Source organism: Alligator mississippiensis, chromosome 2 (assembly GCF_030867095.1).
Source record: "Alligator mississippiensis isolate rAllMis1 chromosome 2, rAllMis1, whole genome shotgun sequence".
Classification (NCBI taxonomy): Eukaryota; Metazoa; Chordata; order Crocodylia; family Alligatoridae; genus Alligator; species Alligator mississippiensis.
In genome coordinates, this window is record NC_081825.1 from 94,511,299 (window position 1) to 94,530,521 (window position 19,223).

Below are 19,223 nucleotides of genomic sequence, written 5' to 3' on the forward strand. Positions count from 1 at the left end.
GATCTTCTGATTCCCAGTTCAGTCTTTATAGTAGGACCACTAGTTGAAAACTAACATACTGTATGTACTATCAATACATTCTTTGCATAGTCCTAGAAATCTGCTGAGTAAAATCAAGTTTCAGTAAGCAGGGAGGAGGGGTCTTTTAGAATTCATGTATCATGGGATGGCAACATTAAATATTTTTATTGACTTAACATATTATAAAACATGGAATGCAAATATATGTTATGATTGTCTGAGGAAAAAATATATTTTAGTACAATTTACAGTAAATCTTGTAGCTTTACAAGGCCTGATCTTATTTCTATTGAAATCAGGATTGCTTTTCCCATTGCTGCAGTCAGAACAAGATGAGACCTCTAAGAAGTAGCACTTACCTTAACATTTCTTTTGGGATAAAGGAAGAAAAATGGTTTCAAAACTGGAGACCTGGATATACAAAACAAATAATATATAACTATGTAAATAATAACAAATGAAAAAACTGGGTCATAACTCTTTCAGTTCATTAAGTATTTGGACAATTCAAAAGTACCATAATTAAAAATCAAGGTTAGTAGTAATTTTTTCATCAATTTTGATATAGCTGAATAGTGTAGTCATTCCTTATAACTTCCATACTCATTAAGAAGGCGAAAGTAAAAAAGGGTGGGACAGCCTGAAATAATATCACTGATGTATTTATGACATTGAGGATAGTCAATCAAAATTTTTATGTCTTCTGCATATCTGCCCAATGCTTTATGGCAAGGGTTGGCAACCTATGGCTCATGGGCTGGATCTGGCCCATGGAGTCATAGCTTCAGCAGCATTCAGTGGCAGGGTCTCTCCCTGTGAGACATGCATCTTACAAGAGACAGGCACCTGGGACTCTAACAGAGTGGGAGCTCTGCCCATGCCATGCTAGGCAGGCAGCATGGGTTCCAGTGGAGCACAGCTTTCACCATGCTTCCCTGCAGCTGAACAGTGGGTATTAGCAATGGTGGTGGTGACCTGGTACTAATGCCCGTCAACCTCTGACTCAAGCTGGGTTATTGTGCTCCCCTCCAACCCCTGGAAAATGTTGCTAACTCCTGCTGTATGGTGTTTCATATGCTTAAAGAAAATGTTATGGGCTAATGCATGAGTCTCGTTAGGAAAGTAACAAGCATCATATTAAAAAAAAAAACACACTCTCTCTCTTTCTCTCAGAAGTTTTAAATGATATCCCTATCGTTACAGTGATCATCAAAGGTGCTAGTAATAGAGGTAAATAATTTAACTGAATATAAAAGCTTTATTTTGGCTATCCCTTCAACCAAGGGGTTGACAAACTACATCCTGCACAGCTGGGGCACTCCAGTGGTAAGGGACTTCAGCAGTGCCACAGTTGGACAGTGGGAGGTTTTGGCTGTATTGCAGCTGGATGGTTGAGGAGAAGCTGTGGTTGTCATGGGAGTGGCTGGGTCCTAGCACCAACCTACTTCAGTTCCAAGCTGGTTCATTACTGCCTGCCACCAGAAAATATTGCTTACCGCTACTTTAGCCAGTCATATAAGATCAACTGCTTAACTCTTGCTTTTAATTCTCCCCACACTGTGCAGTCACAGAAATAATGCAGTATACTTTTCATAATATTCCTATAGAAACAGTCTTGAAAAACTCTAAAAACATCTTCTGGAAATGTTTTCTTTATACGAATGTACAAACAAACAATTATATATGACAAGATCTGTGTAAGAAAGGTTGGGCTAAGAGTAAATTGGTATCTAGTAAACACTGGTGACACTACATTTTTTGAGGCAAATCTAATTCAGCTGGTACATATGCACTGTTTTGAGGTCTGACTAGCTTTAATTGAGCCATCTTCGGTACTAATAGCAGTGTTGCTATGACAACACAGCCTCTGAAATGGGCCCGAGACCTTGGGTACTTACTCAGTGGCTGAAACTTGTGTCAGAGCCAATGTACTCAGGTAGTCAACCTGATTTGCAAAGATGTGTCTGTACATGCCACAAACACACTTTCAAGTGTAAAATATGTCTTAAACCATATTGAGTGTCAGTTTGAGAGGGGTTTCAAATGTTATTGATTTTTCTCACAACTATTCTCATGAATAAGAATGAAAGTGTGAACATGTACATTTAATACAAAAAAAGACTTCATCTTTGGTGTCAGAGGCGGACTGGCCAAGTTCTCCGACAACACCAAACTCCGGGGTAAAGGATTCACACCTGAGGACAGGACAGTGAACCAGGCAGATCTTGACAGACTCATGAAGTGGGCAGGTGAGAACCTGGTGGTGTTTAACACTGAAAAATGCAAGGTTCTCCACCTTGGGAGGAAAAACCTGCAGGATGCTTATAGGCTCAGTAGTGCTATGCTGGTTAGCACTACAGATGAAAGGGACTTGGGGGTCATGATTGACCACAAGATGAATATGAGCCATCAATGTGATGCTGCAGCTAGTAAAGCAAGCAAAACGCTGGCTTGCATCCATAGATGCTTCTCAAGCAAATCCCAGGACATCATTCTCCTGTTGTACTTGGCCTTGGTGAGGCCGCAGCTGGAGTACTGTGTCCAGTTTTGGGCTCCACAATTAAAAAGGATGTGGAGAAGCTTGAGAGACTGCAAAGGAGAGCCACGCACATTATCAGAGGTCAGGAAAACAGACCTTATGATGAGAGGCTGAGAGCCATGGGACTTTTCAGCCTGGAAAAGCACAGGCTCAGTGGCGATCTGGTGGCCACCTATAAGTTTATTAGGGTGTTCACCAGGATCTGGAGGAATGTCTGTTCACCAGAGAGCCCCAAGGGATAACAAGATCGAACAGTCACAAACTCCACTGCAACCGATTCAGGCTGGACATAAGGAAGAACTTCTTTACTGTCTGAGCCCCTAAGGTTTGGAATAGACTGCCGCTGGAGGTGGTTCAAGCACCCACTTTCAATGCCTTCAAGACACATTTGGATGTTTATCTTGCTGGGATCCTATGATCCCTGCTGACTTTCTTCCCCTGGGGCAGAGGACTGGTCTCAATGATCCTCCGGGGTCCCTTCCAACCCAAATGTCTATGAAATCTAAGAAATCTTTACATATTTTAACAGATTTTAAATATAAAAAATTGTGACCTAAAATAGGTATATTCAGAATTATTCTATTCTAACCTGCTTCATTGTTTTCATGCTAATGATGCAGTAGAATACACTTTAAGAACAACTTTTTTAAGTACAAGACTTACCTCGCATAAAGGTGACTAGAGTCTCACGGCATGTACAGACATTCACTCTCCCAAGAGAAACTCTCCTGGGAATGATTTGACCTTGGTTGTTCCCTGGTTATTTTTCTCCTGAAGCAGTCATTTTTACTCTGAGAACAAAAACCTGAACATCTATACATGTAGTTTCTCCTAGGAGAGCAACTCTCAGGAGAAACTGAATGTTTATACGAGGCCTCAGTAGAAGTAAATACAGTGTGCCCAAAAACTGGTTAGAGATCTGTTAATTGTGGCAAATATCTTTAGTATAACTGTTCCTTTTTCCACCAGTTAGTAGACATAACACAAGATGCTATTGGAATTTTTTTAAATGGTGGAAGGAGCACTATACCCAGACACCGAGACTAGTGAGTAATCAACTTACACGCTTGGACGCCCTCCAGCAATTGCAGTGAGACCAGGTGCTAGAAATCAAAAACAAAACAAAACCAAATTAATTCTAGAGAGACTTTTTGCAACAAGTGTAGATTTCAACTCAATTTTGTTTTACCCTTAAACCTTCCTGTGCCTATCACTTAGCAAATAGTGGGTAAAGTCTAGAAAAGAATTTGCCTTTTACTAGAAATATTAAATTAAGTATTTTTGAGAGACAGTTTAAAAGACTGAGATTTTTACCCCCCAAAAAAAAGAAAGAAAAGAAAAAAACAACAACCTGAAATAGGTCTCATATATTCACAAATACAAACTATGGAAAGGATCTTACATGATTTTTAACACCAATCAGATCATTAATTTATAAGAAAAAGACATAATCCTTTGAAAGAGAGATGGCTTTGAATTGAACTGTGGTTTATATATTGCAAATGACTGTTAAACTTTTTTATGAATACAGTTATAAATATAAGAAAAGGATCAGCTCTACAGAAAGCAAATCTATGCTCCTATTTATTAACTACTTCATGCAACCTAACCAAAGAATTATGAGGATGACTGATAATTTGAATATACCAGTTCAGCCACAATTTTGACATGCCAAGTAGCAAAAGTATGCAGTGCTGCTTTGCATTAGACCTTGTAGAAAACTCAGAGAACTGATTTTAGAATTTTGAAGTTACATTGTGCATAACTTTTGTTATTTATTTGTAGAATAATCATGACTGAGAATAGTTTTACTGATCAGTTCTATCTGCAACTGATCAGTAAAGCATGAATAACTAGGGCTATTAAAGATTTGGAAAAAGCAATATAAATGTATTTGTGGCAGGGCACTGTTGGTCCCTGCCACTTTAAGGACTGAGTCAAGCAGCCAACAGGTGCTTGATTGTGGTGGCCATTTTAGATCTCTGGCTGCCTACATAAACAGAACGGTTCACTGCTGGCAGGCCAGGCAGTAACACTGGCTGCATGCAACATCCTGGAGGTAAGGACAGGAGCTTAAGGGGATGGTTTGGAGGCTCCTGGGCATGACTTAAAACTTCACCCTGCTGGGGATAGGTGGCCTAGTGGGGCTCCCGGTGGTGCGGGAGCCTCCAGGAAATGCCAGGCCAGTTACCACCCCAGTGAAAGGTGGGTTGGGCTGCCTTAATAACCCCAGCTCCCACAACTGGGTGGGTTACCCCATAGAAGGGCCAAGAAGGCGGACCCAAGTTAGAGAGGGAGCTAGAGATTCATAGACCTGACTTGAAAACCCTCAACTGGTGAATGCTGGGGCCAGGAATGGAAGTGTCAAAAGGGCCAGGGGCCCACCACAAGGGATACCCAGAGCTGAGGACCTGGGGTTTCCAACTGGCCTTGGAGGTGAGGCCAGGGCCTGTGTGGCCAAAGGTTCTGGGGGGACCACACCCGAAAGGGAGAACAGTTCAGGGAGTTAGGCAGCCCATAATGGGGGCAGAATAGGCTGCCTGAGTGAAGGGATCTTTTAGGGGTCTAAACCGGAGGATTCTAGAGCCCAGAGTGGGGCCGGTGACATTAACAACTGTGGATACTATCTGCGAGGCTTGGGCTGCAGTGTAGGGGACCAACTGAGCCACAGATAGCATCTCCTGGCATCAGGGCAAGAAATGGGCAGCCTCCTGCCTAATTAAGATAATTAATTATATATCAAAAAGGCATGGCAAGAAAGAAGTTGGATGGAAACAGGTGGGCTGGCCGTTGGTAGACCAGCCCTGAGAGCGCCTCCTGTTACAGCATTGCTAGACTGATTTAATTGAGATGGCACTGCATTTCAACCAAGTCTTCATACAATATCTTTCTGTAGAAAATTCAGAGAAATATTAGCACATCTCACATCCCTATCTGCTTCCAAAAGGGAGCTTGTAGGGTTTTTAGATTAGATTCAGTTTGAAACACCAGTTGCTTCTAGGGTCATGTCCAGACATGCATGGACATTTGGTTCCCCGGGGACAACTAGCAGTGGTGCACCTTGTGCCGCCACTAGTAAGTATTACTTGTGTCCCCAGGTAATACCTGTGCCTCACATGCTGGCGCACAGCAGGTTTCTCCAAGTGGGGTAGGGGAGGCTGAGGCCAGCACTGGGATGGCCGCAGAAGACTCACCTGGGGGCCTCCCAGGGCTTCAGCAGCAGCGATCCTGTTGCACGGAGCCGGGGCAGCTGCAGAGCACTGCTCTGGCTAGCCAGGCTCTGGCTTCAGGCGGCACACCTTTAACTGCCAGCACATTAAACACACAATTTAACTGCCAGCATTCTTGGAGCCACTTAATGCTGCCTTCCCTCCTATTCAAAATAACAGGGGATAGAGGCCCACCATTACAATCTATAAAACATGATATATGAGGAAGTCAGAAGAATTAGAATTAGTCTAAGGAGGAGAAAAAACGGGGGGGGGGGGGTGGAGGGATTTGATAGCTTTCTTCATATATAAAAAATAATTATGAAGAAGATGGTGATCAATTTGTTCTCTGTTTCCTGAGAACAGGACAAGACAAGAAGTAATTACTTAAGTTACAACAAGGGAGATGAAGGTTAGATATTAGAAAGATCTTTTAGTTGTGAAGGTTATGTAAGAACCAGTTGCCTAAAGAGGTTGTGGAATCTCAGGCAGTAGAAGTTTTAAGGACAGGTTAGACAAACATTTTTTCTGGAATGGTTCAGACAGGGATGATCTTGCCTCAAGCATGGGATTGGACTAAATGACTTCCTGAGATTCCTTCCAGCCCTATTTTTAATTATTCTCACGGAGACAAAATGGGTGAAAAAAATACACAACACAATCTCCTTAAATGACAGTTTATATTGGGTAGGTCTTTACCCACATAGAGACCTGAAAGAAGACATGATTATCATCATGGTATTGGAACAAGGGCCAAGACCCCTCAGAGGGAATGCCCTTCGCACTAGCCTTCTGAGTTATATTTCTTCTTGCTTACTTTCCTTCTGTCCCCATTAATTATGCATCCTTTGTGGCTCAATGGGCAATTTCCAACAGAAAAAAAGAGGGAACCCCATCAAGATAAGCATATATCCTGGTGAATGTAAGGCACTTTTTTTGGTAGCGAAAGATGTGTGCACGTGTAAGTCCCCTCAGGATAAGGAGAGTCTATAACCCCTGTCTTCCACTTCTTGGATAAGTCTCTAGTCATTAACCCCTACAGTCTCCTCTACAACTCTAATATAATAAAAGCCGTAGCACTTCCATCTGGGTGTCTGTCTGTCCGTAATGCTCTGGGCCAACTGTGCATGTGCCACCCAGAGCCTTATTAACAGACAGACACACAAGCAAGGTGAGGCGGAGGTGGTGGGGACCAAGGTGTGCTCTGGGCAAAGGGATGTGGCTTGCAGCCATGTGGGGGCTGCACAGGGAGCGGGTGTGGGATGCATGGGCAGCACATGGCCATGGGGCAGGGCGCATCCCCCCCAACACCCACTCCCCGCATGGCTCCCTGCAGGCAGGTGCTGCGCCCCCCCACCCCGTGTGGAGATCGCCTGTTGGCTGTGGCCATGGAGCGTGCAATGGGGCATGGCGCACGGGTACATGGGGAGCCGTCGTAGAGGGCGCAAGGGTAGTGCCCCCTGACTGCAGCATGTGGCTGCAGACTGGGCTGTGCCCCCCATGCCTGCTCCTCACATGGCACCCTGTGGCCACACTCCCACCCTCCTGTGGGGGGTGACTGCCAGCTGTGGATGTGGGATGCACTGGCTGGGGGGGAGGGCAGGGTGTGTGGCCACAGGTACCATGCAGGGAGCTGGTGTGGGGGGTGGTAAGGGGAGGGGTGTTGTGGTGGTCATGGCTGGGGGGCACTGGGGCTGAGGCTGCACCAGGCTGATCCCAGTGGGGGGTGGGCTGTGCTCAGGCCAGGCCGGGCTGTGGGGCCATGGGAGCCCAGTGGCTCCTCCATGGCCGGGGCGGGTGGCTCCTGCCACTGCGCACACCGTGGGGAAGCCAGGGGAGGGGGGCCTGCGCTGCCCCCTCGACTAACTGGTGCTGCACCCCTGCATGAGCCACTAGGCTCTGATGGACCCAGGACCCAGCCCGGCTGAGGCCCCAGTCACAGTGAATGCGGCCCCAGCTGGGCTGGGCCATGGGACACTCGGAGCTCAGCTGCTCCTCCAGAGGTGGTGCCGGGGAGCCCAGGTGGGCACAGGGCCCCTGGTCTGTGCAAGGGGCAGCAGTGGCTGCAGCTGCGTCCTCCACTCCACCTCTGCTCTCCACCTCACTGCTCCTGCTTTGACAGTGGCAAAGTGCTATGCAAGTCCCGCCACAGGGCAGCCTGAGCCAGGCAGCGAGGCAAGTGTGTGTGGTGTGGTGTTGGGTGTGGGGGTGGCATGTGGCTGAGTGTGTGCAGCATGCAGTGTGTGACTGGGTGTTGCGGGTGGTGTGGCTGGCTGGGTGGGTGTGGCGTGTGGCTGGCTGGGTGGGTGGGTGTGGTGTGTGGCTGGGTGGGTGTATGCGGATGGGTGGGTATAGCACGACTGGGTGAGTGTGTGTGGCATGTGGCTCGATGTGTGTTTGGCATGTGGATGGGTGGGTATAATGTATGGCTGGGTGAGTATGTGTGGGTGGGGAGGGTGTGTGGCTGAGTGGGTGGGTGCATGGGGTATGTGGCTGGCTGGGTGGGTGTGGGTGGCATGCAGCTGGGGGGGTGTGGTTGGGTGTGTGTGTCTCGGTTGGTGTGGTGTGTGGCTGTGTGTGTGTGGCATGTGGCTTGGCGGCCTGGGGGTGGGGGTGTGGCTGAGTATGTGGCATGCACCTGTGTGTGTGGGGGGGCACGTGGCTGGGTGTGTGTGTGGTGTGTAGTTTGGTGGGTGTGTAGTGTGTGGGTGTGGCATGTGACTGGGTGTGTGTGTGTCAGGTGTGGGGGCATGCATGGGGCTGGACACAGAGCATGGAGGTGGAGGGAGGGGGGAGTTGAGCATGGCCAGATGCAGAGTGGTGGCAGTGTGGGGAGGTGGGTGGTGGCGCTCCGTCCCCACTGCTCACCCATCATTCTTAATGGGCACTTTGCTAGTTGTTATATTATTAACTGCCTGCATGCTAGCTACATCAAACAGTTGCTAGATATGTTTTATGGCTGCCTAAGAAATCTGAGACTTATAAATTCTATACAACAGAATATTTTAACCTGTTCACACCCTGTTTTAAATATCACATTTCATCCATCTGATTTTGGCTTATTGCCTCTAGTTCATACTCTCTGGTTGTGTCTACATGTGCTATTAATGTGAAGCAGTAAACTACGGCACAGTTCACACTGGAGTTTACTGCTTCTGGGCACAATGTTTCCATGTGTGCCCAGGATCGCTGCACATTGAGCTGGGTCGGAGCAGCTCTGGCTGGCAGGGAGCCCCGGGGCTCAGACTGCTGGCTGGGGCTGCTCCAACCCATCTCAACGTCCAGCGGAGGGGCTGACTGAGGCATGAAGGTACTCCAGTGTGGGGCTAGCTGGCAGGCAGCCCCGACATTGAAGCATCCTAGTGTCCCAGCAGCCCTCTCAGTGTCTACATGTGTTGCTGTGCACTAAAGCAGAGGTTCTCAACCTTTTGCACCTTACGTCCCACCAACCATTTTGTCAAAAAACCCTGTGTCGTAGGGCACTAAGGTGCCTGCTCCTTTAAGGGCAGAAACGGTCTAGAGAGAGGGCACAGCAGTCAGGCAGGAACCCCACAGGTGCAGGTTACTGTGGCAGCAGGCCTAAGGAGGGAATTAGCCTGCACCTGCAGCCAGTAAGCTGACTGGAAGAGGCAGGGCCCTGGGCACATATAAACTCTAGGGCTGGGACTAGAGAGACAGTTCCCTGCCAGCAGCCAAAGGGGAAGGAGCCTCCAGGGAGGAATTGCCCAGAGATGCTGCAGCTGCCAGACATGCTGCACTTAGGGCTAACGGGGCTCTAGGAGCTCAACAGGTACCCTTGCCTACAAGGCACTTAGTGCCAGGGAAGAAGTTTGACTCTTTTAAAGGGACAGAGCACACCCTGAACTTTTTGTGTTCTGTTATAGCCCAGGGGCTCATATTTTTGGTTGCTGTTTTATAATACCGGTGGATCAGGCTGAGGCTATTGGGGAAGGAGGAAGCCTCATTGGGGGCCCACTACAGTGTGGGGATCCCAGTGCCAGGGGGGCACAGTGACGGAGGCGAGCACACCCCCAGTGCCAGGGGGGTGCAGAGACAAAGGGGCTGCAGAGACGAACGGGCTGCAGAGAGCCCAGCGCAATGGAAGCGTGGTAAAGGGGTGGTTTTAGAGCCACGCATTTAGCCCATAAGGCTGAAGGTGCCCTGTGAGGCAACTATTTTTGTGCAAGACCCAAAAGGGGTCCAAGAACCCACAGGGTTCAGTGGGGTCCATCAGGACCATGCCCAATGTAAACTCAAGGGCAGCCTCCCTATTCATAATAATTACTAACAAGATGTGGTAGGTGAGAAAGAGGGTGCCCATTGGGCAGGATTGGCATGGTCAAGGAGCCCTAGGGGTATCACAGCCATCCCTGGCAACCCCATCCTGTGACACCCTGGTCCCACCATGATAAACGCAAAACCCCACAAAATTGCACTGAGAAATCTGTTGATTCATCTATTTGAAGTATAAACAACTGATTTTTTCCAATCTGGCAATGAGTTTAAGTCCCACCTACACAAACTTCGCGCCCCACTTGTTGAGAAATGCTTCACTAAACAACTCCACCACAGGATTTACCACTTGTAAATACAAGTACTAACCTGCAGCGGAGTTATTAGTTTCCTGCAACCTAATAGGGCCGCAGATGTAGGCACAGAGACTTTACTGCAGAGCTAATTAGGCAGCTCTCTAGTAAACGTCTCACGAAAATGCGCCCTCTTTAATCTTATTAGTCATTATAAAACTTATGGCACAAACAACATGTTCTTTGTACAAATCTATCTTGCAACAAAATATTTTATGATACTGAAATGGTAGGTGTTAGATAATTGCATTATTCTGTAAAATACTTCCAGGGTAAAAGTCACCATCAAAAAGTTTTGACTAATTAGAAAAGTATATAATTGAAAAAGTTTGTATAGTTAAAATTTCATATCACATATTTATTCTTTAAAAATTCCCTTTCTCTTGCCCTGCTCATTGAGTTGACATTCCTCCTCCTCCATGTTTCCCTTAGAGTTGAAGTGACTGAACCAAATGTTATCAATGTATTTGCAGCACACTTCAGGAAACTGTATGACAATGTAGTTACAGTATTTAGTTTTGAAGTATTAATTTTTTAAGTTATCAAGCTACAAGAATCTGAAATCCAGTGTTCTGCACTGAACTGCACTTATGATAATAGTGTACAGTACAAGCACGTAAGTATAATCTTTGTTTACTGAGATCAATTATTTGTTCTTAATTATTCTATTCATTTCCTCTGAATCCAACAGATAAAACATCTTCTTTAATGATATCCTCAAACAAAATGGGGACTGGAGTAAACTGATACAACTAGGACATTTCTTGAAGTGTCTTCCAACACGTTTATAAGATCAGTCATAATATTTACATATACACAAGCACTTTAAAATCTCAAGTTGTATTAACCAGCTGTCATTTTGGTGTCAAACTCCGGTCATTTTAATGTGAAAAAAGGGTTAGCACATGGTTTTTGCTATTAGAAAAATGTTCGTTAACTACTGACCCCTTACTAAACTAAAACATACCAGTGTACTCTGCACTCTTAAAGCTTTTCTGGTGAATTCTGTAATTACTGTCATTTGCATAATTCAGACTGATTAAAAAAAATCTCACATTATATAAATGTTAGGACTCTCCACCTTCAAAGGTGGTAACTTCAATTTTTTCACTGGATTTAAAACTATTGAAATTATGTTTCGATAGCACTACTTGTGAATCAAATTTCTATTTGCAAATGTTCTTTATAGAAAAAACTTAAGATTAGAAAATAAACATTCAGCAAAACAGAGTGTCCAGCTGGCAGCCCATGCACCGCATACAGTTCCTGACGGGTTAACATACAGCCTGTGAGCTCCCGCCTGGCTGCCGCTCCCTGCACTCCCCCACAGTTGCTCCTGCCCTAGCAGCTGAAGTGCCCAAACTGTGCATGGCAAAGAAGGGAGCTGGTCTGTGTACATGGCAGGGGGGAGCCAGGTTGCCTGTGCTGCAAGGTGGGAGGGAAGAAGGCAGGACACTTCCCACTGTCTACACCCAGTGTGGGGCACGAGGGAGCCTTTGCAGGGGGTGTGGCTGGGAAAGGAGGAGAGCCAGGCTGCCTGCATGGTGAGCACAGTAGAGTCGCTGGGTCTGTGGCCCCTGCAGCATGTGGCTTCCAGAGTCTGCAGCCCCCAACTGCCCAGAAAATGGACAGCCCAGAGACAGAAAATGTAAAAAATTAGGTCTGTAGTGTGTGCTCACTGACTTCATAATCATGGTTTACAAAACAGGGGTTTTTTAAAGGTGCTGCTCCCCAGTATCTCTTACAGATCTAACACCTTCAACTTTTACACAGCTAAGCAATGCATACACTTAAGTAGATTCCAAAACAGAAGCAACACTGTGGGCATGCCTACACATGCATTTAGACATACCTAAATCTAATGTGCATTAAGATGATTTAGACAAGCGACTACATGTGCACATGTTAAAGTGCATTAATGCCATGTGCACAGACTGATGTGGGACTAAAGTTAGTCCCAAGTCAGTCCATACACAGCGTTAATGCACCTTAACGTGTCTGCACATGCGCTAATGCGCTTTAGCTAATATAAACTTCTTGTTTAACATTATCACTTTTGCAGGTATCAAATATGGGGATAAATAGCCTAAAATCACCATTTTAAAGGCACATTAAGACATGCGCCCTTAATGTGCCTTAAATTGGGCTAAGGCACATTCAATTGGCACATGTAGACATGCCCTGTATCATCTTTAACACCGCCTCTTTCATATGGAATTCCAGTCTCAATTTCAAATCAGTAGGCATTTATGCAACACATATTTTATACTGTTATCTCTCTTTATACATTATCAAACAATATAAAATCACAAATACAACAAAAAATTATTTCAGTAATTACATGCTGACCCAAAGATCAAATAGTTTCTCCTCTTACAAGTATCCATATTTTTTATTACTCCTAAATCAATCTTTATATATTAAATTCAAAGAACTATATTACTGGCTATTACGGTTACAAAGTCAAGTACTCATAAATTAGAAAATGGGATTATGAAGGCACACAAATAGTCAGATAGTAAAAAAAGAACATTAGGGACATGTCTCCAGTCTCAGTTGCAAGGCACGAAGAAGACTCTACAACTTCTCAACTACATGACAGTAATATATTTGAGTGTTACAAACCTATCTGCAAGGAACCCAAGTCTCAAATTTCTCCCTGTTGTTCCAGGGCTCATCCCAGAGAACAGACCAAGTTTGCCCTGAGATAATTCCTTAGTCCTGTAAGCCTCAGCTCCACTGCCCCTATACTGGACCTCACAGCTGCCTCAAGGTAAATCTTGGCCAGCCCTAGGTGGCTTCCCCTTTGGGTTGTAAAAGAAATGTTAGGCCCCTCTTTCTGTAGAAAAGGTTATCCTGGAGTATCACTTGCCTAGAGATCACTCCTTTCACAGGCAAATGGAAAGGAGACAAACAACAAAACCATTTATTATACAGGAGAAAAGAATTACATAAGAAAACTTGACTACAGTTTTGAAGACATAAAACAAGACAAGAACAGTTTCTTACCCTCTCATCTGGCTACACATTAGTCTTCCCAAGAGTCCTGCTAGTATTTCCAGAGTCCAGATTCAGCCAGCCCTGACCACTGGGGACCCTGAACCTCCAAAACCTGAGATTCAAAGACCACAATTCTCCCATAGTTAGACTTTAAAAAGCCTCCAAAGCTAGCCCCCTCTCAAAATTATTCTAATTACTCATAAGTCAGCAGCATCCTCCAGAAATTTCTCTCCCTCAGACACCTGGTGTTCCAAGACTTGATGCGCCCTTTCTCTCAGATATCTTTGCTATACAGTTGATTTTCTCAGTACAGGCAGACAATGCCTTGGGTGCCCAACCTAAGAAGGTCTCTTTCTGCCTGTGTTTGGGAGTGGCGTTGCCTTTAAGTATGCATGCCTCAGTTCCTCAGCTGAAACATGTCCAAAACTATAAAGCTATGCATAGAAAGTATAACATAATCTATACAGCAATAACAGTAACATAAATGGATAATGCACAATGTGGGCTTTCCAATGAGACCACACATGCCATATCAGTATGAAAAAACACAAGAAAACATTCATGACACCGTGCTAACCTTCAAAACATAACAGGTTTCATGACAATGACTGTAACATGTTTCTCCCTAACTTCACTCTCTGAAATGTCTGAAGCATATTAGTTGAAAAACCTCCAAAAATCCAGCCTCAGGCAATACCCAGCTTGGGAAATTCTGATCTGAGTGGTTTATAATACTTACCCAAGTTATAAACCACTAGAAACAGAATTTTACAATGCTAGTTTCAAGCAATTTTAGCCAGAGGCATTAGTACCTGTACCACCTCCTGTCATTTATGTTATTATCACCATTGTATTATCTTGTGTAAAAAGGACCTACTATATTTAATATTAGAACAAGGGAATGAGTATTTAAATTCTGATTTCTACTTGTTACTGTTGCATTGCTTCCCTGTGTTACATTGAAAAGCCATCTGTAAAACAGTGATAACACTTTCCCATTTTCTTAGATAGTGTGAAGCTTAATTAGTTCATATTTGCAAAGCATTCTGAGATCTATGGAGGAAAGGTACTCTGTGTGGGAAGTATTGTCATCTATACAAGCACACACACCACATAAAGTGATAAATGCCAACAGGAAGAACAAAAAGAAAAAAACAATTATGTTAATAAATACAGCAGAGGACACAGTCACTAGATGCATAATTTAATTAGGAAAACACTCCAATGCATTTTTTTCCTTTTTGAACACTTGTTACTATCAAAAAAGCAGTCAGTATTTGCTGTTTGCCAAAGCTTCTTCTTTAAACATGACAAAAATATAAACAAGACAAAATTGCAACTCAAACCAACGTACTCTGATGATTTTTCCTTTTTTTCTTTTGGGGCCCAAAGGATTCATATTTGTTGCCATTTTCAGTAATCTCTCATTAGGAAAGGCATCCAAAAATTGTAAGATTTCCTTGGATTCACTACTATAGCCATTGCTCTCCTCCTGCCATAAAAGACAAGGAGCCAGACCCATAAAAAGAATAGATCTAATATAGACCACAAGCAAACTGAGGCACCCATGTCCAACACAGAAATCTACTACTCCATGGGTACATCCACACGTGCAATTAATTTGAAGCAATAAATTCTGGAGTAGTTTGAGCTGAGGTAAACTACTCCCAGAGTAAACTACTCCCATGTACATGTGTGTCTGGGACAACAGTAATTTGAGTCAGGGTGTAGCAGTTTACACCAGGGCTGCTCCTGACCTGCTCTGCCCTGGGCTTCAGGTGGCAGTATCAGACAGTGGCAGGGCTGGCTGGGGCACATGGGAGCTGAAAGTACAGAGCAACATGGCTAGGTGGCTGGTAAGAGTCTGGCAAATGCTAGAGCATCTCTTTGGAGGACCCAGCCTCCAGTCACTCTGGGGCATGCTCCAGGAGCATGCCCTGCGCTGCTTTTTTCTGGAGTGTTTTCTTTTGATAGCGGGATTCCCTGGTATCGAACAGAGTCTGTGCTGCAACATTTTTTTGTTCATGGTGTGCCTTCTGCAGCATCTCAAACTGTTTTGAGATGCCACAACAGACATGTGCTTGCTTGTGTGGACGCGGCCAACAAGTGTAACACACACAGGACTGACCTCCCCATAAAACATAGTAGTCAGTCACTTTCATTCATAAAGATGGCTGAAGGAGAAAGGTTACCTGGTCCAACTGTATACTGATAAGGACATATGCTCAGCATATGAAAGACTCAGGTTCCTGGCCTTCTTGAGGCTTCAGGGCATTCATACTCATTTCTTTCACGTCCTAGAAGAGAGCTCTACCCACCAAACTACAGGCTTCTGTGATAGCACTCCCTTCCCCTCCTTTTAAATTTCTGCCACTTCCAAAAAGAATAATTAACTGGGGCAAAGGAAGAAAGAGGGTGATTAAGCCATTCACCTGGGAGAAGAAAGATTTGGATTCTGGTCTACATTAGTTTAGTCCAATGAGAGTTTAATGTAAATATTGTTGGTGAAGCAGTTAGCTGTCTTAGTCCTATAGATACCCTAAAGCACTCATGATAAAAACAGGCAGACAACATTATTTGGCTGAATCTGATATCTTTTATTAGACCAACTTCAATAGATGGGGGGAAGAAAAATTAGCAAGCTTTCAGTTAAACCCAAAAGCTTGCTAATTTTTTTTTTTCAAACTATTGAAGTTGGTTTTTTTCATAGATTCATAGATGTTAGGGTCGGAAGGGACCTCAATAGATCATTGAGTCCGACCCCCTGCATAGGCAGAAAAGAGTGCTGGGTCTAGATGACCCCAGCTAGATGCATATCCAACCTCCTCTTGAAGACCCCCAGGGTAGGGGAGAGCACCACCTCCCTTGGGAGCCCATTCCAGACCTTGGCCACTCTAACTGTGAAGAAGTTCTTCCTAATGTCCAGTCTAAATCTGCTCTCTGCTAGCTTGTGGCTATTATTTCTTATAACCCCCGGGGGCGCCTTGGTGAATAAAACCTCACCAATTCCCTTCTGTGCCCCCCGTGATGAACTTATAGGCAGCCACAAGGTCACCTCTCAACCTTCTCTTGCAGAGGCTGAAAAGGTCCAGGTTCTCTAGTCTCTCCTCATAGGGCTTGGCCTGCAAGCCCTTAACCATACGAGTGGCCCTTCTCTGGACCATCTCCAGGTTATCCGCATCCCTCTTGAAGTGCAGTGCCCAGAATTGCACACAGTACTCCAACTGCGATCTGACCAGCGCCCGATACAGGGGAAGTATCACCTCTTTGGATCTATTCGTCATGCATCTGCTGATGCACGATAAAGTGCCATTAGCTTTTCTGATGGCTTCGTCACACTGCTGACTCATGTTCATCTTGGGGTCCACTAGGACTCCAAGATCCCTTTCCGCTTCCGTGCCACCAAGCAGGTCATTTCCTAGGCAGTAGGTATGCTGGACATTTTTCCTCCCTAGGTGCAGCACTTTGCATTTCTCCTTGTTGAACTGCATCCTGTTGTTTTCTGCCCACTTGTCCAACCTATCCAGGTCTGCTTGCAGCTGTTCCCTGCCCTCCGGCATGTCCATTTCTCCCCACAGTTTTGTGTCATCCGCAAACTTGGACAGAGTACACTTCACTCCCTCATCCAAGTCGTTGATGAAGACATTAAAGAGTATCGGTCCAAGGACCGAGCCCTGCGGGACTCCACTGCCCACACCCTTCCAGGTCGAAACCGACCCATCCACCACGACTCTCTGGGTGCAACCCTCTAGCCAATTCGCCACCCACCGGACTGTGTAGTCATCCAAGTCACAGCCTCTTAACTTGTTCACCTGTATGGGGTGGGATACTGTATCGAAGGCCTTCTTGAAGTCTAAGTATACGACACCCACCCCTACTCCTGTGTCCAGGCATTTTGTAACCCGGTCATAAAAAGAGACTAGATTAGTCAGGCATGATCTGCCTGCTATGAACCCATACTGGTTTCCCCTCAGCATAATTTGTCCTGCCGGGCTCTCACAAATGTGAGCCTTGATAATTTTTTCAAAGACTTTGCCTAGGATGGAGGTGAGACTGACTGGCCTATAGTTGCCCGGGTCCTCCTTCCTCCCCTTCTTGAAAATGGGGACCACATTGGCCCTTTTCCAGTCCTCCGGAACCTGGCCCGTGCGCCACAAGCGTTCAAATATTCCTGCCAGTGGCTGTGCAATGACGTCGGCCAGTGCCTTCAGTACCCTCGGATGGAGCTCATCCGGGCCTGCCGACTTAAAGGCATCCAGTTCCTCCAAGTGACTCTGCACCATCTCAGGGTCTACGCATGTGTGGAAGAAGGGAAAAATGGAGTTGAATCTCCATTATGTGTAAAAGTGCAAAACATATATTCAACTTAGTCTATGAAAAAGTCAAAAGGACATGACCTGAAACTGCCAGACTAACTCAAACAGACCATCCTGCCCTGGTCTAGTAAAAAACAAAAACTTAGCACAAAAGTAACCACAAACCAGCCTGCTGAGTCAGCCCAAAAAGGGAAGTGACCCCTGAGGTTACAAGTCAGAAGACCCTTAAAATCTGCTAACAAAGATAAATTGATGCTAACAAAAATAAATTGAAGACATGCGCATTACTAAGAAAGTCATGGCAAATGCTGATTAGTATATGTCGTTGATATACTTATGATGTCATATTTTCTATATGAACTCGCCTCACCTGTTGTATGGGGTCAGACCTCTTCACAATTCTCCAATTGTGTATGAGTCTGTCCAGAATGCATTCTCTAATAAACCAAGCTTCTGCTGACCTGACCTAAAGTTTGCTGCATGTGTTTACCATGACACATGGAAGTCTGGCACCTTGCTGCTGCCTCTTTACAATCCCAGTGAGAGACTTGTCTTGCCCCTCTCTTAGGAACACTGAGGCAAAGAACTCATTGAGGAATTCAGCCTTGTCCCCCCTGTACATCACCAATTGCTTCTGCCCATTTACTAGGGGTCCTATTCCTCCCTGGACCTTCCTTTTACTCCCTATATATCTAAAAAACAATTTCTTGTTATCCTTTACTTGGGATGCCATCCTCAGCTCCGTGGTAGCTTTGGCCCGTCTAACTGCCTCCCTACAAGCACGAGCAGAGGAGGTATACTCCTCTTTGGTGATCTCTCCCTGTTTCCACTTTTTATGTGCCCCCCTTTTGGCCCGTAGGCTGCCCTGGATTTCTCTGGTCAGCCAAGGAAGCCTCCTGGCCCCTTTCCCTCTTTTTCCTCGCATCGGGATCGTCTCCCTTTGTGCCCGAAGGATCATTTCCTTAAGGCACAGCCACCCTTCTTGGGCTCCCATCACTTCAAAACTCCTACTCTGCAGTGCGTCCTTGACTTGGTCTAATAAAAGATATCAGATTCACCCAAACAACTTTGTCTTCCTATGTCTTTAGACCAACACAGCTACAACCTACACCCCTATGATAAAAAGTGAACATTTAAGGTCCCACCACTAGTCCTTTCCCTACACACATGAAGCTCAGATGCACATGCAATGCAAAATGACATGAAAGTTTACCATGTAATTTACCCACTTCAGTACTGGAAACTGGAATTGCACCAAATAGTCTGACAAAATGTTCACAGATGCCATAAGTACAAAGCATTCTTAAATTTAGAAATATCTTTCTCAAATAATAAATGATTTTAGCATTATTAAGGATATGGACTTTGAGTTTGGAAAAAGCCTTTGGTATAATGTGCTTCTAGAAATATACATCAGGAAAGCTCGTTAAGTTAGAAGATCAAAAATCATGCCTTACACCTCTACTTGGAAAGGGGATTAATAAATGTTCTTTATGTTTGGGTACCTCCAGGGAATCCCAAATTTATACTATTCTCAAAAACAGGTTAGCTC

General features: G+C 45.1%; 1 protein-coding gene across 1 annotated transcript in view; it reads right to left on the minus strand.

Moving 5' to 3' along the window:
* Positions 1 to 19,223, minus strand: part of LOC102557924 (uncharacterized) — a 115,235-nt gene that overhangs the window by 38,373 nt on the left and 57,639 nt on the right. Inside the window, exons 14-15 of the mRNA XM_059721946.1 lie at positions 3,624 to 3,663; positions 381 to 432 (exon numbers count right to left, since the gene is read on the minus strand). Coding sequence (XP_059577929.1) covers positions 381 to 432; positions 3,624 to 3,663 — 92 coding nt within the window. The remainder of the gene's footprint in view (positions 1 to 380; positions 433 to 3,623; positions 3,664 to 19,223) is intronic.